This window comes from Danio aesculapii, chromosome 7, assembly GCF_903798145.1.
Source record: "Danio aesculapii chromosome 7, fDanAes4.1, whole genome shotgun sequence".
NCBI lineage: Eukaryota > Metazoa > Chordata > Actinopteri > Cypriniformes > Danionidae > Danio > Danio aesculapii.
This window is the reverse complement of record NC_079441.1, coordinates 12,792,944-12,817,729: the sequence shown is the minus strand read 5'-3', so window position 1 is coordinate 12,817,729 and position 24,786 is coordinate 12,792,944. Positions and strand designations below refer to the sequence as shown.

The following is a 24,786-nucleotide window of genomic DNA, read 5'->3' as shown; positions in this document are numbered from 1 at the left end:
GTATGCCTACTTTTTTCCACTAGCTGTTTGGGTATTATGACTTCTGAGGATCAATACTTGCGTATACCCTCGGTATACTCACTTGTTATGCTGATTAGACTTCCCTAATTTACGTGTATTCGCATCCCCTTTAGCTGTATACCAAATGTTTTTTTAACTCTCATCTTAATTTGTTGCAATTGGTGCATTTTTGTTTAAATTTTGCGTCTTTTCCCGTCCCCTGACAACCACAGCAGCTGTGAGAAAATTTCGTCAACTGAATGATGTCTCGCTGAAACGTTCAGGTAAAATTATAAAACAGCATGCGCGGGTAATAGTACACCACCTTTTTTTTAGGACTACACCACTGATGGGCAGTATTTATAATACAAGCATTTAAAATACATGTTTCAAATTTTAAAAAAAGAGTATTTTGTAATTTGTATTTGATAAGGTTTATGAAAAAGGCCTAATATTGTTTTTCAAAATACTTTAGTGTCTTGTATTTTTGTGTTTTTAAAATACTGTAAAATACTTTTTTTTTCATTTTAAGAAGTACATGATGACATCATAACTTGATCTCTGATTGGTGCTTTCTCAGTTATTTGCTTAGGCTTGGGATCACAACAGAAAATTGATTAATATTTAAGAAGGTGGTCAATGCTTGGAGTATGGATAGAAATTATGCAACGCATAAAGAAAATAACAGACAAATGGCATGTGTATTTTGGAGCAAGTCCACAACCATTAAAAATAGTATACTGCACAATACTAAGACCAATTCAGTTCTAATTTCCAGTGTGGTCAAAAAACTGAGTTTATCCAAATACACATCCTATTCTTATGCCCCATATAGTGATGCAAATGTCTTCAAACCTGACAGGTGGACAAATCCAAACTTGTTTTTATTAAAACAAATATAAATATCGATATAGTAAATAATACTGCTACTACTAATAAAATTAATAATGAAAATTGTCACGAATAAACTGAAAGAGAGCATTGTTTTTATTTTATGTAGAGAATAATAATTTTTGTAACATTTTAATCTTTTAATTTATTTCACATGTAAAGATATTTGTGTATTGCTGTACATCCTGTGTGTATTAAGCAATGCGTAAGCATTTGGACCTGCATAGGTGCTTAACTAAAGTGCTCTGCGCTGGAGTTTGGTCCAGCTTTTAGCTGGTCAATGGCGTGGTCTATTTCAGTTCCTCAAAATGGCAACATGCCAACAATACACCTCAACACACCTTCTTTTCAGAGCAGCAGACCTATAAGTGGTGCAAATGGATTTGCTATTTAAACAGCGTGGTGCAAATGTGAAAATTACTGTTGCACTGGTCTGAAAATAGCAACAGATCACACCATACACACTTTGCGCCTTGTTGTGCCAGGTGTATGTAGGGCCCTTTGTCTTGTCTCTAGTATAAAATATCTAAAACTTCTTAAATCAAGAAGCATATTTATAGGCAAGCATAAAATTTTGTCTTGTTTTCACAAATATTAAGTCAGAATTAAGTGAGTTTTAGAGTTGAAGTCAGAATTATTAGCCCCTCTGTTTAATTTTTTTCCCCAATTTCTGTTTAACGGAGAGAAGATTGTTTCAACACATTTCTAAACATAATAGTTTTAATAACTCATTTCTAATAACTGATTTATTTTATCTTTGTCATGATGACAGTAAATAATATTTTAATAGATATTTCACAAGGCACTTCTATACAGCTTAAAGTGACATTTAAAGGATTGACTGGGTTAATTAGGTTAACTAGGCAGGTTATGGTAATTAGGCAAGTTATTGTATAATGATGGTTTGTTCTGTAGACTATTGAAAAAATATATAGCTTAAAGAGGTTAATAATTTTGACCTTAAAATGGATTTAAAAAAAAATTGAAAACTGCTTTTATTCTAGCCAAAATAAAAACAAATAAGATTTTCTCCAGAAGAAAAAATATTATCAGCCATACTGTGAGAATTTCCTTGCTCTGTTAAACATCATTTGGGAAATATTTAAAAAAGAAAAAAAAATTCAATGGGGGGCAAATAATTCTGACCGTATATACAGATATTTTTACAATGTACTACCGGGGAGTAAATTATTGTGTAATTTTCATTTTATTGCTTTAAGTGTAGCTTTTGCAGACTCTGCTGATTGCGGAATTCACACCTTTACATATATATATTGTGATGTGAAAAGAATTTTACAAGATGGTTTGAATAGCTCTATTTAATAATTGTTTATGAAGATTGGGGTTATTTTGTAGCAGTGTGCATATACATAAAATATAACAAATATACTCTTTGCTTAAGCTACAAACTTTATCATTACTTACAGCTTAAATACTTATTCTTAGAATGTTTCCTCAAAAACAGATCTTAAAAGAAGTGCAAATGATAAACTTTCACTCTATTATGGTCAAATGTTGGAGTTAATTCACAACTCCCATAACTTGTTACCTATCAACTATGATGGCATGTCCTTAGATGTACTGTACATAACTATTGCTGATGCACAAGTTTAAAAGATTTCACAACAGTAATTTGTTGCATAAAATCCCAGATAAACTGCTAATGTAAGATTACACGCTTGTCCAAGATTAAATGTTTGCACTTTTACACCAATACACCATTGCAATAGGAGAGAGCATATGGGCTTTCTGAAGTGTTTATTTATTTATACTTTGTCTTGACAGCCTTGCAGTTTATTCACCGTGTGTAGTTTCAGTTCAAACACGCTTACTGCAGAGGAGTAGAGAAAATTGTAGTGCACAGAGTGATGCGCTTAGACCCTACTGAGGCCACGAAAACGCATTCAAACCCACAACAGTGTACACTACAGTGTACTAATCTCAGGTCAGTTAGAGTTTGGGAAATTAATAGTCATTTTCAGCAAGGAGACATTCAATAATATAAAATTGTCTAACTATTCTGGAAATATATATATATGGTCTGAGTATTTCAGAAACTGCTGATCTATTGGGATTTTCACACACAACCATCTCTAGGGTTTACAGAGAAGGGTCCAAAAAAGAGAAAATATGCAGTCAGTGGCAGTTCTGTGGGCGCAAATGCCTTGTTGATGCCAGAGGTCAGAGGAGAATGCCCAAACTGGTTTGAGCTGATAGAACGACAACAGTAACTTAAATAACCACTCGTTACAACCAAGGTATGTAGAAGAGCATCTCTGAACCCACAACACGTTCAACCTTGAGGCGGATGGGCTACAGCAACAGAAGACAACACCCGGTGGCACTCCTGTCTGCTAAGAACAGGAAACTGAGGCTAAAATTCGCACAGGCTCACCAAATGTGGACAATAGAAAATTGCAAAAACGTTGCCTGGTCTGATGAGTCTCGATTTCTGCTGCAACATTCGGATGGTAGAGTCAGAATTTGGCATCAACAACATGAAAGCATGGACCCATTCTGCCTTGTATGAATGGTTCAGGTTGGTGGTTGTGGTGTAATGGTCTGGGGGATATTTTCTTGCCACATTTTGGGCCCATTAGTACCAATTGAGCATTGTGTCAATGCCACAGCCTACCCGAGTCTTGTTGCTGACCATAATTAATAATAATAATAATAATAATTCCTTACATTTTATATAGTGCTTTTCTGGGCACTCAAAGCGCTTTACACATAGGGGGGAATCTCCTCCTCCACCGTGTCCATCCCTTTATGATCACAGTGTACCCATCTTCTAATGGCTACTTCCAGCAGGATATCGCGCCATGTCATAGTGCGAATCATCTCAGACTGGATTCTTGAACATGACAATGAGTTCACTGTAGTTAAATGGCCTCCACAGTCACCAGAGCTCAATCCAATAGAGCACCTTTGGGATGTGGTGGAATAGTAGATTCACATCATGGAAGTGCAGCCGACAAATCTATGTACCAAATGTACCAAAATCTCTGATTAATATTTCCAGTACCTTGTTGAATCTGTGCCACGAAGGATTAAGGCAGTTCTAAAGGCAAAAGGGTGTCTAGGTACTAATAAGGTGTACCTAATAAAGTGGCCGGTGAGTGTAGCTATTGCGTTTAATAGGTTGGGTTCTGCTGTAAGGTGAATCGTGAAAGTAATGGGGCTCCCTATATAGTGTACATAGAATTATCTGAGATATGTTTGGTTTATTATTCTTAAGAATGTTGTAATTATAATTGATTATACTTGTTATGCTTGTTAACAAACTGTACCATTCTGTTCTTGGCAAAATGTGATCAAATAAAATGAAACTCACATTTTTATGCATTTTGTGCAACAGTTTTATTTCACCATTTGGCCCAATTTTGCATGCCAGACTGTACCAAATGGCACTAGAGAGATATGAAGAGATAAAGCTGTGCTCCACACACTATGAAATTGAATCCCGTTCAAAAAACAATAAAGTTGGTCAGTAACTTTTGTGTAAAGTCCAAATAAATATAATCTTTCCAAAACTATAGGTATCTCCTCTATATACACACCTTTGCTGCTCGTTAAGGCTACTTGCGCAAAATGAGTTGAAACAATAAAATTTTGTTGTATTTTTTTAGGACAACTTGATTGTTTTATGTTCAATCCTCTTAACTTAAAGAGCCCATATTATGGGTTTTTGAAAATGCCCTTCCATGTAGTGTGTAACACAGCTCTAAGTGAAGTGAAATATCCAGCTAAGGCTTAAATCTGTAAGTGTACAGTGTTTAAAACTATTGATTCATCTATAAAAGAGTCGACTCATAGTGCTTCAAACGAGTCGTCTTGATAACGAGTCATTAGGTGTTTCGCGATGACGCAGCCACGAAACACAAGCCTCGCCAGTAGTTACGCGCGCAAACCAGGGAGATTTGAAACCTGCGGCCCCGCCCACTAACACAGAAAAAACACTAGACACACACACACAGACGCCGCCGGTCGAATGAAGTCACGCTGTGCTCAGATGGATAATATTGACAGTCTCTACCCAAAGATGAGTTGTTAATCTGGTACAGTACACGCGGTTACTCTTTATATTCTCTTATCACATGTAAGCCACGTTAAAAACGCGACGCGTGCCGCTTTGTTTACGGATTTAACGTTAAAGGCTTTTGTGAGCTCGCGTTCCACTGCCGTTTGTCGTTGCTATGGCGATCGATCGTAAGCTAGGAGACAGGAGACTCGTGTCACTTTCCCTAGTTCTTCTGAGGAGCGTTGTGTGTGTGTGTGTGTGTGTGTGAGAGAGAGAGAGAGAGAGAGAGAGAGAGAGAGAGAGAGACTCGCGTCGCTTTCCCTAGTTCTTCTGAGGAGCGTTGTGTGTGTGTGTGTGTGTGTGTGTGTGAGAGAGAGAGAGAGAGAGAGAGACTCGCGTCGCTTTCCCTAGTTTTTCTGAGGAGCGTTGTGTGTGTGTGTGTGTGTGTGTGTGTGTGTGTGTGTGTGTGTGTGTGTGTGAGTGTGTGTGAGAGAGAGAGAGAGAGACTCGCGTCGCTTTCCCTAGTTCTTCTGAGGAGCGTTGTGTGTGTGTGTGAGAGAGAGAGAGGGAGAGGGAGAGACTCGCGTCGATCTCCCCAGTTCTTCTGAGGAGGGTTGTGTGTGTGTGTGTGTGTGTGTGAAAAAAGCCTTACACTATGAAGCGCGTGTGCACTGTGACTACTTTTATATAGTTGATTACCAGCTGGGCATTTCACTCTGTCTCGTGCTGAAGCCTGTCACTGTCGACCAATCGCAGCAGGCTGTCATCGGTCCAATCAGCGCAGATTAGCTTCGCGCTGAGGAGGGGGTTGGGAACAAATGAATCGCTATACGATTCATATGGGAGTCGTTGGGATAATTAGGTAAAAATAAATGCAGATTATAAGACCATCAAAGTGTTTTATGACCTTGCATGCATATTAGACTGTTGTTGGAGACCCTTACAACCTAAATATGACCCTATTTCATCTATAATATGGGCTCTTTAATAATTTTTACAAATTGAACTTAATCGATTTGTGTTGGGACAACAGTAAGGAATTGTGTGGAACCCTACTTTTTTTCTTTTATTTATATATATATATATATATATATATATATATATATATATATATATATATATATATATATATATATATATATATATATATATATATATATATATATATATATATATATATATATAAATATAAATATATATATATATATATATATATATATATATATTTATTTATTTATTTATTATTATTATTATTATTATTATTATTATTATTATTATTATTATTATTATTATTATTTTTTTTTTTTTTTTTTTTTACAGTGTACTGTTAACTAATGTCATAACTAATGCTTTATCTTTTAAAGCTTGTAAAATGTCTTATTATTAAACTGTATATCTACAGAGAGAAAGGGCCTGCTTTAGAGCTTTTCCACCAATAAGGAGCCAATTTTAGGGAGTAAAATTGAACCATTACTGTAGACATCATTGTATGAACACAACTAAAACTAATAAAAACTAAAATTGTGAGTTTCACACAAAGACTAGACTAAAAGTAAAATTAAAACGGGCCACCAAAATCAACACTACATTGTTGACAAATCATCTGGGGCCTCATGTACAAAGACTTTAGTTGAATTCATACTAAAACATTGCGTACGGACAAAGCTGTAAAGGTGTGTACGCTGTAAAAAAAATCAGATGTATGAAACACTGCGTACGCGGAATCCCACGCATATTCTCTTTGTACATCCGAATTAATGTGAAACTGAGCGCACGTGCACGAGCGCAAAACCCTTCCCTGCCTCCTCCCCCTAATAAATATGGTAATGACTCTACTTTGGCAAAACCAATCAAAAAAGCAACGGCAAAAGCAAGCAAAAAGAGAAACTTCACAGAATGTGAATTGGAGGTGCTCTTATCGGAGGTAGACTGGAGAAAAATGGTGATATTTGCAAGTTTGTCCTCCGGAATTAATAACAAACAAAAAAAAAATAGAGTGGTAGACTTTTGCTGACGTTGTTAACGCAGTGGGGTCTGAACATCTCGCTGTGAGTGAATTAAAAAAAGAAATGGTCCGATGTAAAGGTATAAAATTTTGTAGTGTCTATTTAGACTAAGTGCAAATAGCACACCTTGTTGGAATGAGCTAGTTGAGTGATTCCCGCCCATCACCGTTTGATTGACAGAGACAACATAACTAAATAGTGCGATTATACAGCAGTATGGGTGGCATAGCTTATAAAGCGTATGGCAACATGTTTTGTCTCGATCAATCATGAGCCCGGTTCGAATCCAGCATCTCATGAACTCCTTTTTTCCTCCATTACATGTCAGATTTTGCCTACTCTTCATCACAAGGAAGACAAGTAGGAATCATTAATAAGTGTGTGTATTATGTTAAGCGGATTTGAGCATCACATATTATTTGCACATTTATTAAATGGAAATGTTTCGGATTCACATATGCAAATTTGTCTTCAGATGGTGCCTTTTATAGCAATGTGCGTGCAGTCGATCTCTTGATTACATTAGGAAAATCGACGATCACTGCAGATTCCGATTTAATGTTTGGCTGGTCAACAAAAAAAAAGTTGCATATTGTGCATGTCCGTTATCATACAAAAAATGTACTAAAGCGATTGTACGCGATTGTTTTAAAGTTGATATCAATTTCATTTTCTCTTTGAACCACGAGGTGGCTGTCTTTGTACTTTTATTTCGGAGTGCAGAATGCAGAAGTTTTATTTAGATATTATTTAACTTTATATATACAGTTAAAAATATACATTTATTATTTTCCCAAGTGTATATAACTACTACTGTAAGAAAATATCAGAATTCAGTACATAGTTTCAGTATTGTCTTTGCTTGAACTGACCTGATCTAATCCTGTTTATATGAAATAAGCCTGCTCCCGAGCAGGTTTGAGCTACCAGAACTATTGCTATGACAACAACTCTTGGATGAGTTTTAAAGAACGTAATGATCCTGGATCTTGTCAAATCATCAATAACCAAATCCAGCTAACTGAGTAAGCTAACAGATCCCAGTTCTTCATTTCACTTCTGTCGTTATTATAAAAGTTGGACAGTGTATATTATGCTGCAATAAGATTTGTGACGAATGCATCTTCACACACCCATCAACAAACTTTGCAGAAAATGGTTGGTTGGTTGGTTTTCTCTGCACCGAAGGAGAAAATTGCATATGCTTCTATTCATCGCTAGGGCATTGTTGGGTAAATTGCCATCTTATATTTGTAAACTTTTACCATATTATACTTGTAGTTATAGTACACAACTTTCTTATAAATTGCATTTAACTGTTCCTAGAGCATGTATGGAGTTTGGTAAAATAGTTTTTTTTATAATAGGAGTTTTCCTCCTTTGGCCCTATGAAATGAAATGCAGAGTGTTATCATGTTAGAAACAATTCCATCTCTAAATAGTTTTAAAAATCTTTTACGTTTTACCTATTTTTAAAAAAGTTTTACCTAGAAGAATCATGTGAAGGTTTTGTGTAAATTGTAATAAGCGCTATTTTATGTGTGTCTAATTTTGTATCTGAAACTTTTTTTAGATGCATATCTCAATGGGAAATTCCTGGTAAAATAAAGGATAAATACATCAATAAAAAATAAACTTATGTGTAACTTAATGTACACTCAATATTGGGTCCGAAATAAAAAAAAACAGCTTTATTATTTCTTTCAGTTAAAATTAAACGATGCTTTCTAACCCAATGGTTTGGTTTGTTAATATTTTATATAAATACAAATGTTTATATAAGTATATATGAGTATATAATGTGAGAATGTAGCAAACAGAACAAGGCTTTGTTTCTCAACCCTCTTAAGATTGCGTCATTCTACGTCATTTAAAAATGTAATAAAAAACACAATTTCCCAAGAAGCACCCATACTAGCTATGTTTCCAGTCAAAAGATGCTAATTAAATTTATGCGCAAAACTGAAATATCGCATAAAAGACGCGCGAAAAAAGCAACGTTTCCATCCAATGAGTCAAAGAGAACAAAATAGTCACTTCCTGATTAACTGGCGCCAAATATCAACAGTAAAAATAGAATTTGCTGCGGTACGAGAAACTGCGTCAATCTAATACATGGCTTGCACCTCAGAAGACAATTGTTGACATATATTGAACGCGTGGTGGTGTTTGAAGGCGTGAGAGGTGGAGCACAGACGCTCTTGATTATTCTGGAGGAAACTAATAATGTAATAACACTAATAATGAAATAGTTAAGGTGTTTTAGAATGACCAAAACAACATTTCAGATGTTTTATAATCTGCTCAGCCTGCTGGTTTGTCCATTCGAGCACATTTTTATCATCACATGATCTCAAAACCATGACTTTTTTTATGCGCATACTGGAAATTGTTCGATAAAAGAGTTTCCATCCTATAGTTTGTGTGTTTTTCTTATCGAAAAGTTTATCCTACTCAGTTATGCGTATACGGTTTTTTAATGCACATTTTTTTAATTTATGCACATTTTGTTGTTTCCATCAACCATTTCTTTATGTGCAAATCCAAAATGTGCACAAAAGTAGGTGGATGGAAACATAGCTAATAACGTTCGTAAGATGGTAAACCTTAAGCAAGCTCTAAGTTACAGTTCGAGGAATGCACTAAGAATTAGCATAAGTTTAGATGTACAGTGCTCAGCAGATATACGTTCACCCCTCACAAATCTCTTTTATATTCATATTTTTAATAGGAAGCTTTACATTTATATATATATATTATATTTGTTCATATACATTAGTCAGTACTGAAGCCAAATCTGGAGCTTATCTAACAGTATAACTTACGATAACGGTCCAAAAACTAGTGCATACGAATTTATATGTTATAGAAAAATATTAAATAGAAGTTTAAACAAGTGGAAAAATCAAGAGAAGCAAAGCAAAAAAATGTAAGAATGTAGCTGAAATTTTGTTGGTTGTAATTTATTTTTGCTTGAATTTAAATAGTATTATCTTTCCATTTTTTAAATATGTTTGGTGACTAAAATATTTTAATAAATATATCTGTTTAATAAATCTGTTTTGTTTAAATGCACCAAAATAGATTAGATTATTCGCTGAGAAGTGGAAACAAACATTCATTTTCAAAATGGGGTGTACTCAATTATGCTGAGCACTGCACCTTTAATGTCTTCATAGTCTACTAAGAGACTTTGTTATCCGGAAACCCAACCCAAATCATTAGTTTAACAATTTAATGATAATAATAACAGTGACTTATTATCAAAAACAAATGATTTCATTGGCTTTATTAATGATCTCTTGTCCTTGTTACAAGTCCTCCACTACGGTTGAGCCAAATTGACTAAACAATAATGCATTAATTGTGCGTGCACTCAGCTTCGATTAAAATGGCTTCTCCTCAAATCTATTTCTTATTCGCATCAATTCCACTTCATTCATCATGCTGTGCCGGCATGAAACGTCCAACGGGGGCTGCTGGGTATTGCTGGAGCCCTTCCAGCTCAGCGTGGATTTCTCTTTGTAATTACTATTCCCTCTGTTGTGTGTCTTTACATTGATCTTGCTTCTGGGCTGGCAGAGAGAGCAGGCTAATGGATGCCTACCTCCACATTAGAAATTAGCCAAGTTGGTTCCTGTGACTACTGTCTGCTGCATTTAGTCGATATCTTATTGAAATCCTTGCAACCCAGTCTGTTTTTATTTGTGTTTTTGCTGCTCTTATTGCAATTGATAGTCAGGAGAGGGATTCCAAATGAACTCAAGGTGGTTATAAAACCAAAATAGTCTGCAAACGTACAGTACTTCGGTACTCTGCAGACAGCACGTAATTGAGTCACATAAAAAGATAATTGTGAACTGACACATTTCATGAAGCAGCGATGTATGAAATCACATGTACTATATTTAGGCTTGACAAATGGTCTGTACACTTCAAACATTTACAGTAAACGTTATGAAGCATGTCGTGTTGCTTAAATCGTAGCTTTACCACAGAAATCATAGCTCTTTTGCGTCTCTTGAAAAGGTGCCAAATTCCTTAATTCAGTATTCTAGAGAGGGACGTGCAAAAAAATGAGCTTTATTACACATCAAAGATTCTTTTTCACAAATCTCATTTGTGATATTATTGTGTTTTATTTATTTAAACAAGTGTGGCACAGTGGTCCATCCATCCATACATCCATCGTATTAATATATCCATCCATCCATTCAACTTATCCATCCATCCATCCATCTTATCAATATATCCATCCATCGTATTCGTCCATCTATCGATCTATTCATCGTATTCATTAATCCATCCATCGTATTCATCCACCTATCCATCCATAGTATTCATGCATCATCCATACATCGTGTCCATCCATCCATCCATTGTATCCATCCGTCGTATTCATCCATCTATCATCTATCCATCATGTTTCAATCATCCATCTATCTATCCACCGTATTCATCCATCTGTCATCCATTCATCGTAGTCATCCATCCATCATATCGATATATCTTTCTATCCATCGTATGTATCCATCCATGCATTCTATCAATATATTGTATCTATACATCCATCTATCCATCCTATGAATATATCTATCCATCTATCGTATTTATCCAGCTATCTATCCATCCATCCATCCATCCATTGTATTCATCCATCCATCATCATATTGATATATCTTTTTATCCATCGTATGTATCCATCCGTCCATCCATCCTATCAATATATTGTATCAATATATCTATCCATCCAGCCATCTATCATATTCATCCATCTATTATCCGTTCTTCGTATTCATCCATCCATCCATCCATCCATCCTATCAATATATTGTATCAATACATCCACCCTTCCTATCAATATATCTATCCATCGTATTCATCCATCCATCCATCCATCCATCTATCCTTTCTATCAATATATCATCCATCCATCCATCTATCGTATTCATTCATCTATCCATCCATTCATCCATCATATCGATATATCTTTCTATCCATTGTATGTATCCATCCATCCTATCAATATATTGTATCAATATATCTATCCATCCATCCATCCATCCAGCCATCTATCGTATTCATCCATCTATTATCCGTTCTTCGTATTCATCCATCCATCCATTCATCCTATCAATATATTGTATCAATACATCCACCCATCCTATCAATATATCTATCCATCGTATTCATCCATCCATCCATCCATCCATCCATCTGTCCTTTCTATCAATATATCATCCATCCATCCATCTATCGTATTCATTCATCTATCCATCCATCCATCATATCGATATATCTTTCTATCCATTGTATGTATCCATCCATCCATCCTATTTATTTCAATGTATTGTATCAATATATCCATCCATCCTATCAATATATTGTATCAATAAATCCATCCATCATCCTTTAAATATATTGTCAATATAAGCATCCATCTATCCTATTAATATATTGTATCAATATATCCATTCATCCTATTAATATACCCATCCATCGCATTCATCATCCATCTATTCATCCATTCATCATATCAAATATATTGTATCCATGCATCCATCCATCCTATTGATATATCTTTCTATCCATCGTATCCATCCATCCATCCTATCAATATATTGTATCAATACATCCACCCATCCTATCAATATCTATCCATCGTATTCATCCATCCATCCGTCCATCTGTCCATTCTATCAATATATCATCCATCCATCTGTCGTATTCAATCACCTATCCATCCATCCATCATATCGATATATCTTTCTATCCATCGTATGGATCCATCCATCCTACCAATATATTGTATCAATATATTCATCCATCCATCCATCCATCCATCCATCATATTGTCAATATAAACATCCATCCATCCATCAATCATATTGTGTCAATATAAACATCCATCCATCCAATCAATCAATATATTATGTCAATATAAACATCCATCCATCCTATTAATATATTGTATTAATATCCATCCATCCATCCTATTAATATATCCATCCATTGTATTTATCCATCTATCATCCATCCATTGCATTCATCATCCATCTATTTTATTCATCCATCTATTTTATTCATCCATCTATTCATCCATTCATCATATCAAATATATTGTATCCATCCATACATCCATGCATCCATCCATCCATCCAAATATATCCTGCCTATCATTCATCCATCCAAATATGTCCGTCCGTCCGTCCGTCCATCAATATCCTGCCTATCATCCATCCATCAATATCCTGCCTATCATCCATTCCAAGTACATAGTGTAATGCAATAACATCTGCATTTTAGTTTGAACAGTATCACTGTACTGCATATGTGTGAATAGTAGAATATAAATATTATAATAATAATTATTTGACAACACTAAAATAAACTACTGATGTCAATGTTATCCCACACAGCAGCCTTTGTTTCCAAACTCTCTAAAGGTCTGTTTTTACTTGAAATTCGGTCAAGTGTTTTAAATCTGTTACCGGTCATGGATGCATGAATCTGTTTCCCGTTACTAAGTATAAAAGCGTAAATGCCCAGAGAGTAGCTCTAGTGGGGCTGTAATCCATTCTGCACCATGCTGCTTTGCTCTTCATACCCATAATCCAATCTAGCCCTCGACCACTGAGCCACAGACTAGCCAGTAATCCAGTTTACAGACTACCAAAATAAAAAAACACACATCGCCTGCTTCCTGACACTCACACCATGCTGACCGAACAGAAATACGGTCAATCAGCAGAGAGATTCTTCTTCTACTACTAGCAATCTTTCATTTTCTAATGGGCTTATCAGTTTTTTTTTACGATGCCAGGATAATTGCTCCAGTCTCAACCACAAAGCCCAAAGGTGATACAGTGGACGGTGGTTTGAATCATTGCTTAACCAGATTTAGTTGCTCGTCTTACTGAGGGATTTGAAAGTAATTTTCATTATTTAAGTGCCAGGACATGAGTGTGTCTCCTGTAAGTCTGTTTTTTAAGATCGCACTTACTCGTCGGCTCATTTACATTGTCCATGAACTATTCACACAGACTTGTACGACTTGTACAGTAACTGTGATACCATTTGAACTGCTAATAATGCTGATATTCATGTATTTTACCACAGACTTTGATATTTAGATTTGTTCATACTATAGATATGTTGATACGATTTATATGTTGATGCTATAGATGGATAGATATTAAAGATAGATAGGTACTATAGATATATTTATACTATGGAAGGATATATTGATACTGAAGATGGATGGATGGATGAATGGATAGATCAGTATATTGATGCTATAAATAAATAGATGGATGCATATATTGATACCATCGATGGATATATTGATACTATACAGTAGATTAATATATTTATGCTATACAGTAGTTGGATATTTGTACTATTGGTGGATGGATGGATGGATGAATGATATATTTATACTATTGATGCATAGATATATTGAGACAATAGATGGATGGATATGTTGATGATATAAATGAATATATACTATAGATATATTGATACTATGAAAGGATATATTGATACTATGGATGGATGGATGGATTGGTATATTGATATTATAAATGGGTGGATGGATGGATATATTGATACCCTCGATGGATATATTGACACTATGGATGGATTTATTAATACTATAAATGGATCGATAGTGATAGTATAGATTGGTACATTGCTATAGATGGATGGATGGATGGATATATTGAAACTATCGATGGATGGTTAAATTAATACTACAGATGGATGGATATATTGATACAAAAGATAGATGTATTGATATAATAGGTCAATAGATGAGTGGATGGATATAAATACTATAGATCAGTGGTCTCAAACTCAATTCCTGGAGAGCCACAGCTCTGCAGTGTTTAGCTCCAACCACCTCCAACTCACACCTGCTTAATAGTCTCTAGTAGTCTTGAACACATTGATTAGTTAGATGAGCTCTGTTTAATTGGGGTTAGAGCAAACTCGTGCAGAGCTGTGGCCCTCCAGGAATTGAGTTTGAGATCTATATATTGGTACTATAGATGGATAGATATATTGATACTATAGATGCATGGATAGATACTTTAGATGTGTTTATACTACAGATATGTTGATACTAAGAATGGATAGATATGTATATTGATACTACATATGGATATATTGATACTATAGATGGAAGGATGGGTATATTGATACTACAGATGGATGATATATTTATACTATAGATGGATGGATATATTGATACCATAGATGGATGGATATATTGATACTATAGATGGAAGGATGGGTATATTGATACTACAGATGGATGATATATTTATACTATAGATGGATGGATATATTGATACCATAGATGGATGGATATATTGATACTATAGATGGATGATATATTGATACTATAGATGGATGATATATTGATACTATAGATGATTGTATATATTGATACAATAGATATACTGATAGATAGATATATTGATTCAATAGATAGATATATTGATACGATAAATCTATGAATCGATTTGTTGATACTATAGATGGATGGATTGATATATACTATGGATGGATTGATGGATAAATAAATACTATGGATGGATAGATAGATGGATGGATGGATAGATAATGCATTTAATCAATCATGTGACAGGACTAGTCTAATATTAGGGTGTAAAATACAAACAGTTTGTATGTTTTCACTTGTTCCTATTATGTAATCACCAATTTGTTGCGCAGAAAACCTAAGACAGCATTTAGCACTACACACAGCGTGCTCGTAGAATAGAGCCTGTGCTGTCTTTTTGCCTGAATCTGTTTACAACCATCAGTGGCTCTAAAGAGAGTTATCAAAAAACATCTCATGCAAAAAGATACTCTGCAAGCCATTAGGTGACAGAACATCGATGTGCCACTTATAACGCCTCGGAAAAGGCGGTTGAATTGGTCACTGATGAAAGTACCTCAATCTCTCTTGCAGTCATGCTTCATTCCTGTGGCCAGACGCTCGAGCCCCAGAGGACAACAAATGTCAATATGACTCGCCATGTGTGGATTACGTGCTTGGCAGGATCTGCTATTTATAATCACTTGACACTGTGAACGTGTCCAATGCGGTAATAATTTCGTAAGCTCTCTGCTTTGTCAATATTGCAGACTGTGTGTAAGTGTGTGTGTATGTGCGGCCGATAAAGATGTTTCTGGCCACCATGAGACAATCTGCTTATGACTGTCTTGAATCAAAGATTGTCTCCACAATCTATTTTCTCTTTAGAGCATATTATGTTTTTCTATAAAGTCCCTGTGAAATCAAAATCTTTTTTAGGCGTTAGTATTAATATGTTTATCTTAAGGTTGCCTATGTATAAGCCAGTGTGCTACAAAACAGTGAAAAGATTTGCATTTGGAACGGATTCTCAACCAGTGGGCCCAGATCCTGCAGATGAAATGAACTCTTAATATCATACTATAATTTTTGGATTTCATTATTAATATGCTATATCAAATTGATTGAAGTAATGCACTTTCTCCTGTTCTCTGATTGATTACTTCAAACTCAGCCCCAAAAAAACCTCATGATTTCCTCTGCAACTAGTACACGTCAGTCCGTTCATTTACAAACTATGCGTGAAGTGAAAGTGAAAATCTCTCTTTGTGTATTTTTGTGTGAACTATTTAATATCCGCATAGTTGTTCAAATTAATGCCGTGTAAGTGTTTTATAACAGATGCATGCCCATACAGGAGAATCTAGTGAAGCTCAATGGCATTTCTGCCATATAATGTAAAATAAACTGGCATATGAGCTTCAGATGCACTCTGGCGGAGCTGTTCACTGTTCCTGTCAGCGATCTCCCAATAATATCTAGCTGCAAACTCGGCTGCCATCAGATCGATGCTTTTCAACAGATTTTGGGTGTTTTACTGTATTTTGCATTTCTCTGTATATTTTTGAATAGTAAATATTTAGTAGTAGATATTCAGGGTATTTTGCAATCTCCCTGTTGACCTGTGGTATTCTTTGAATCTGTGTGTATATATATATATATATATATAAGTTCAGATGCAAAAGCCGCCAAAAATAAGATCATGACATTGAGTCAATGTTTTTAGGCACGTAGTACATGTTCAACAAATAGATTTGCTTCAAATCATCTGAATCCAAGTGTCAGCGGATTCAGAAATAACAGTTTGTTGACAAAAGCCGCTAAACGCCACTTGCCTTTGACAGCAAAAGCCGCAAGGCGCAGAAGGCGCAAATTGAATCATATGTTTTCAATGTAGCAGCACGCTGATACGCCGGCTTTTGAGGAGACCGCTTCTGATTTCGATTTTAAAAGATGAAGTTTGATGAACTGAATGAGCCTCTGACTGCCACTGAATGGCAAATGAAAACGTCCCTTACCTCAAAACTCAAAAGAAAAAGAAAACCCAATGTGCAGTCGGAAGTGTAGCATGCATTCATAACGTGTTTTTGCGCAGCGACGTTACTTTTGACGGAGTCATATTAACTATACATTAAACGGCAACTGCGTATCACGAAAGCCGAAGTTAAGATGCCGTTCATTTATCCCAAATGGATGCTATGAGGAAAAACAATAGATAAAAAAGCAACCAAGAGACTTTGCGTATGGTGAGAATGAATGAATGACAGCTTTTAAAATTGTCTGAGAGGCATCCCCTTTTTGCCCAGTAGGCCTACTTTGTGATTTATTTGCTAATTTAAGCTATTTTTAAAAAGATAAATATAATGTATAAAACTATTATTTGTATTACTTCATATTAATTATACATCTGATAAGCTTTTTATATTAATGCACAATGTACAGATATTGCTGTTTCATAATATTTTAACACTACATTATTTGAAACTAAGAAGCTTAGTTTACAATGTTTGCAATGTTTACATTGTTCTACTTTTAAATCTGAATCCTAAATATCAGAAATGCCAACAGATTAAGATTTAATTAATGTCAGTTTTAATAATATTGATTAATCCATTTACTTGACAGATTTCATTCATTCATTTTCCTTCTGCTTTTTTCCCTGGTTTATCATGGTGGAATGAACCGCCACTTAGTTTTATGTATTTTAGGTGGTTGGTGTAATGTGTTTTACGTTTGGTAAAATAATTTCTAATTGCATCTTTAGTGATTTTTCAACTAATTACAATGTCTTGTCCTGATAAGTGGATTTAGAGAGTTTTGCATAAAAAGCATACATGGATTTAGCTGATTTTGATGCAAAAGAAAATTTAACTTGTTAAAAACAAAAGAATTGTGTGAAGTTACATTTTTTTAAAAAAGTTAGTTTATTTACTAGCTAATAACCTTATCATTACAGACAAAATGAAACTTCTCAACCTAATCAGAGGAGCCTTATAGAAAATGCTTCCCCTGGTAAAGGAGGAAAGGGGGAGATGGGGTGGATGAGGGGATTCTTTCTAAACGAAGATAAGGAAGGTAGGTAGAATGGGTTATTTTATTGAAGGCTAGAAATCGTCTGATTGGTGTTGGTGTTTAAATGATTGGTGAGATGTTTAAATGAGCATTTCATACAAACATTTTAGAGAAAATGTCAGACAGGTGGGCCTTCAAAAATTGATTAGAGAGAGAAGTGGGCCCCGAAGTGAAAAAGTTGGAGAACTCCTGATTTAGAAGACACTCTATAAACATTCAAAGCTTTAGATTTGTCATTTCCGCCAAAAGGAATCAACGAATTATTTGACGTCAACTCATGCTTCATTTTATTATCAAATCTTCTGGCCAATCAAATGCTTTTTGGTATTTGATACGGCCCATCCCACACCATTGTACACCATTGTCGATATCGATAATTAATTAAAAAAGCTTGGGTGTGTAGTTTCGGTATGAGGCATTATAGTTTTATTAATACGTGGCTGCTAAGCGCTTGCCAATAAGCTTAGGGTCTCAGTTTCAGTAATTCCCAATGGAGGAGAGAGCGACGTGCATGATGCGCACAACACGCACATGAGAGGTACATTTTCCAGGTACACTTAGCTAAAAAAACATCTGAACTTTTGTGAATGCCCCGAGCACTAAAACTAACCAATCCGCTTCGCACTTTACACTGGAATATACATATTTCAGTAATAACGCCAAACTAATTACCTAATTACAAACACAAAACATTTGCTTGTGCTTGCCACTTCAGGTCAGAATAACATCACACGCAAAAATGAGTGCCGTGTAGCAGCAGTAAAGAGATTGAAAATAAAAAAGGATGTCACCAGAGTGGCTTTTTGGTTTCTTTTCTTGTGCATCCCAGCCACTAGCTCCGCATCTGAAAGATTGTTTTAGCATAGGGGGTAATGTAGTCATTCAACTTCACAATTTGTAATGTTGCAATATGTATTTGAATAATGATGGTTGGTTCCTTTACTTGAAAGCTCAGATCTGGTTAACATAATTTGTTTTGTTGACAGAGTTTGAGGTTTACTGAATCATTAGCCGCGTTTCCACTATCGCGCCTAAAGCAAGCGAGCCAGGGCGAGCCAAGGCCAGTCGCGTTTCCACTATCACTTCCGGGGCGTAATCGGGCCCAAGCGGGGCTTCTTTGGGGCCAGCGTCCGGCCTTTTTCGGCCCGCCGAATACCTTGGGCCAAGGAGGGCCAACTGGGGCTTCGGGGCGGGGTTACGTACAAAGGCGGAGTTTTCCTGTCAGGTAAAGAGGAGACAAGATGCTTTCTTCCCTTACATTTGTTTTGCTATAGCACTTGATCAACTCACTCGCCTTGCAGCCAAAATCTGTGTTCGAAGTAAATGCCGCCGAACTCGAATGTCCTTATCCAGGGATCGCTGTCTGGCCTTACACCAACAGACCACAAACAGTAAAAAAGCAATCACTTCGGTGTTCTCCATCTTCCAGCTCTCGTAGTGATGCCAGGTTGTGTTTGTGGTTATAATTTGAGTTTTTTGTTCCCGCTGAAGTGGGCGGGTTGTGTGACGTTTGATTCGGGGGACGTTCTGGGGCGGTGTTTGCGTGACGCGCTGCGAGCAACTAGCCCGACAGTGGAAATGTGACATGATTTCGGCCTCATTTCTCAACCTCCTGGGCTATTGGCCCGGCCTGGCCCGATTAAAGCCCTGGCTCGCACTGGCCTGATAGTGGAAATGCGGCTATTAATATTCACACCTAACAGATGTTGATTGACCTTTACCATTGCACACACTTTGTAACATTTTATTTATCAAGTTCATTTATCGAGTCTCGTTAACACTTATGTTTATTTTTATTATAAGGAGATCAGATATTTTGTTTAAATATTTTAGTTTTTGAATATTAAAGCTATTTGTCTTAATGTTGGTAAATTTAAAGTGGTTAAAAAATCCTAATACTCCTAAATGTATTGATAAAGTATTAAATAATTATTGTATGATATGAAACATGATATCATGATTATTTTTTTTTGCAATATCGCCCAGCCCTAATTTATTCACATGAAAAAACCTATTGATCGATAGACACTATGGTTAGATGGATGAAATAATTCATATTATAGGTTGATACTATAGAATAATTGATAAGATGGATGGATGGATGGATGGATGGATAAAAATTGATACTATAGAAGAATAGATTGATACTATAGATGGACAGATTGATACTATAGATCTGTCCGATACTATAAATGGATACGATAGATAGATTATGATTGTGATATTTAAAACAGCAGTTATTTCTTTTAACTAGGTGAGCAGTCAAATGTAATTATTTATTGGAGGCCATGAAAAACACCATGTCAGGTGTTTATTTAAATGTAGGGTTGTTGCCAGGAATAGCTATTAGTTGCCAGTGTCTTCCCACATGCTTCACATACATTGTGTACTGTATTCAAATGTCACACTTACTGTAAGAGTTGTCAACTATAGATAAACAAAAGGAACAATTAAAATCCTTGAACTTTGATTAGCATGTTACACATTTACTACATCTGTTCTAGAAAATGTAAGAAGATATGTTTCTAGTGGACTTTGTAAAATTTACATGGCTTAAAAATGATTATATATTCAGGTCTGGTTTTTCCATTTAGGATTGTGGTTTGTTGACAGCATGCACAGGTTTGAAGGAAATATATATATATATATCTATTTTAAATAATAAACATGTTATGGACAGTAGCTTCATTCCCAACACACTTATGTATAGGAGTATAAAAAATGGGAATGTTGTTTTAATGTGAAATGCAGTATAATAGAGTTGATTTTTAAAAATTATTAATATTTTTTTATTCATCCACTCATTCTTTCAGATGGCTAGATCATTCACAGCTTACCATGAGAGATGTAAATTCAGCTTTTTCCATTTATACAGAGGAAAATATATATTATTTAGCTGCTCTTTATTTTAGTTTGTGCACTTACACTGCAATTACCTAAGAAAGTACTGTAATTTTAGGTAACTACATGGATTAGGTTAGGTTCAGAGTTAGCATCTAGTTATATGTATTATAATAATTACAATAATTGGGTATGAAGTACAAAGCATGTGGAACTGGACTGTAAAATAAAGTCATATACATAATTTTCTGTGGTAAAGCCATAAAAATGGGCAATATAGGTTAAAGGGATAGTTCACACAGTTCTGTCAACATTTACTCATACTCGTTTCAAACCTGTTTGAGTTTCTTTCTTCTGTTGAACGAAGAATGAAGAATTTTGGATAAAACAGCCAGTGAATTCCATCTTATTTTGTGTTTCTTCTATGGATGTCAATTGATGTTTTTCCTCCAACATTCTTCTTAATAGAGGTCAACTAATATATCGTTTTTTACAGAATAATCGGCACCCATATTTGATTCCCAGAACTATCAGTTATCAGCAAAAATCCCTGCCACTAGTTTTTTTCCAGGTTGCATCTGTTACTGGAGTGACTGAAAAGGCTCTGTTGTCATTATACAGTGCAAGACCCAACAGGTGAGAGCTATGGGATCAAAATCTCGCTGCCTAAAGCATTGTGTTTGCGGATGAATTATGTTTACTTTTATATTTTGTATGGTTAAGCATTATTTTATTTATTTATTTCATTATTCAATTTTATTTCTATATACAGTTGAAGTCAGAATTATTAGACCCCCTCTTCTTTTTTAAATATTTCCCAAATGATTTTTAACAGAGCAAGGAAATTTTTACAGTATGTCTGATAATATTTTTTCTTCTGGAGAAAGTCTTTATTTGTTTTGTTTCGGCTAGAATAAAAGCAGTTTTTAATTTTATTTATTATTTTTTTATTTTAAGGTCAAAATTATTAACCTCTTTAAGCTATATATTTTTCCAGTAGTCTACAGAACAAACCATCATTATACAATAACATGCCTAAGTACCCTAACCTGCCTTGGTAACCTAATTACCCTAGTTAAGCCTTTTAATGTCACTTTAAGCTGTATAGAAGTGTCTTGAAAAGTGTCTAGTAAAATATTATTATTGTAATCATGGCAAAGATAAAATAAATCAGTTGTTAGAGATGAGTTATTAAAACTATTATGTTTAGAAATGTGTTGAAACAATCTTCTCTCCGTTAAACAGAAATTAGGGAAAAAAATAAACAGGGGGCCTAATTATTCAGGGGTGACTTTTTTAATTACACCTAGTTATTTAATTTAAAATAGCTTCATTCTTGTGAAGTTTGCAAATATCATTAATTTGTACTTCTTTGCTATGCTTGAATTTTTTTTTAATGAATTCGTAAATTTAACTTCATTTAGCACATTTATTATGTTGTTGTTTGTTTTTTTTTAACATTTTTTTAATCTAGCATTCATTTAAAAAATATCGGTTAAATAATTGGTTGTCGGCAAAGTACGATCCTAGCTATTGGCATTGGAAAAATCTTATATCAGTCAACCTCTACTTCAGGATATCTTGTTTTAGGTTCAACTGAAAAAACAAACTCATAAACATTTTAAAACTTCACTAAAAAAATAATTAATTGGATTTACTAACATTTGTTTAAGGTAAGTGGTTGCAAACAATTGGGCTGAATTTAAACAAACAAATCAAGAATTGTTCAACATAATTTGTTTGTTTAAATTCAGAAAAATGTAGTAAATCCAATGAAATAAATGATTGTGAGTAAATGAAATTAAGTTTTGGGCAAACTATCCTTTGAACTTATACCGTGTAATGCCACATTATAAGTACAGTAAGCACTGACTCCAGAACATTCCCATGACTTTACATCACACTAAAAAAATTGTTTGTTTAACTGCTTATTTAAAATGAACTGAAACAACACAAGTCTTGAGGTGTTTTTGAGGTTCAACAACTTAATTGTTTTTTGTTCAATCCACTTAAATTTGTAAAAACTAATAAATTAACTTATTTCCTTCATATTATCATCCTTCCTGTGTTGAACCCAGCATTGTTTACAGTGTAGGTCTATCTGCAGGGATACTATAAAAAACAGTTCATTAAAATAAATGAATTATGAAGTTTTGAGTGAACTGTCTCTTAAAGTAATACCACATTTTAAGTAAGCATTGAATCCAAAACATAACTTTACATTAGGTCTATCTGCAATGATACTATAAAAAACAAAGTTCATTAAACTACAGAAATCAACACTTACTCGATAGTAATCCGAGCTGTAAATGTCTCTGGACATCCCGAAGTCTCCAATCTTCACCAGCAGCCCATTCCCCACGAGGCAGTTGCGGGTGGCCAGGTCTCGGTGCACAAAATGCTGCGAGGACAGGTAGACCATGCCTGCCGCTATCTGTGTAGCGATATGCAGCATCTGCGAAAGGCCCAGTTCCCCATTCGACTGCATTGGCTGGCCATCCACCAGGATCATGGCATCCGGACCATGTGCTCTGAAATGAGGGAAAAAGTCCTGTTGGTTACACTTGGCCGTAATTGTCCTTCAACGTCCTACTTCGCAATTACTCATCGAAGAGTCACGTTTAGGATCCGAGCAGGGAAAATTGATTATGGATCAATGTAAAAGGGCACAAGGTCGAAGTGTTCAAATGCACCCCATAAAATAATTCCCCCCTCTAATCCTTTAATCCCGTAAAGCTGTCTAATTTGAAGTGAGTGAGTCAAAGGCGGAGAAAGATGTGCTTTGGCTTGGGCTGACTGCTGAAATAAAATCACCCCTTCGGTTAACTTCTTTTTCGATTTTTCTCTTCGCTCCAGGAAAATGATTTTTTTGTCTGATTGCGGCAGAATTTGCATAAGGCGGCTGTTCAGAAGGGCTTGACTGTAATTTGTGGTCAGTGCCTCTTCAGCGGCGAAGCTCTTCAAACTGTACGTTGAAGAGCTAACAATCAGAGAGCTAACAATCCTAACGCCTGCGCTGCTTTAGCACACAACAGTCTGGCTGTAGAATGTGTGGAAAAAAAAACAAAGTATTCAATTTACTTCTAGATTTTTAGCAATGCTTAAAAGGAGTGATCTCTAAAGAAGCCATGTAAAGGGATAGTTCACCCAAAACTGAAAATTCGGTCATCATTCTCTCAGCAGGGTTCCCACACTTCTTGAAAGTACTTGACATTCAGATATATGAATTCAAGGCTCAGTGGTTAGCACTGTCGCCTCACAGCAAGAATGTCGCTGGTTCGAGTCCCGGCTGGCTCAATTGGCATTTCTGTTTGGAGTCTGCATGTTCTCCTCATGTTGGTGTGGGTTTCCTTCGCGTGCTCCGGTTGCCCCCACAGTCCAAAGACATGCGCTATAGGTCAACTGAATTAACGGTAACACTTTATAATAACTACACACGATGAATAATCTATTAAGCATTAGCAAATAGTGAATTCATTATTTGTTAAGCCCTAACACTACTTTAATAGACGTTAGTAAGCAGTTTATAAACACAGCTACAAATGCTGTTTTCTTGACATATAATGGGCTTA

The 24,786-nt window shown here is 35.3% G+C and overlaps 1 protein-coding gene across 2 annotated transcripts in view; it reads right to left on the bottom strand.

Annotated features, from left to right (window-relative positions):
• The window catches only part of ntrk3b (neurotrophic tyrosine kinase, receptor, type 3b), a 285,287-nt gene that overhangs the window by 5,539 nt on the left and 254,962 nt on the right, over positions 1 to 24,786 (bottom strand). For both annotated transcript variants that reach the window (XM_056461059.1, XM_056461060.1), the window contains one exon: positions 23,502 to 23,745. In XM_056461059.1, coding sequence (XP_056317034.1) covers positions 23,502 to 23,745 — 244 coding nt within the window. The remainder of the gene's footprint in view (positions 1 to 23,501; positions 23,746 to 24,786) is intronic.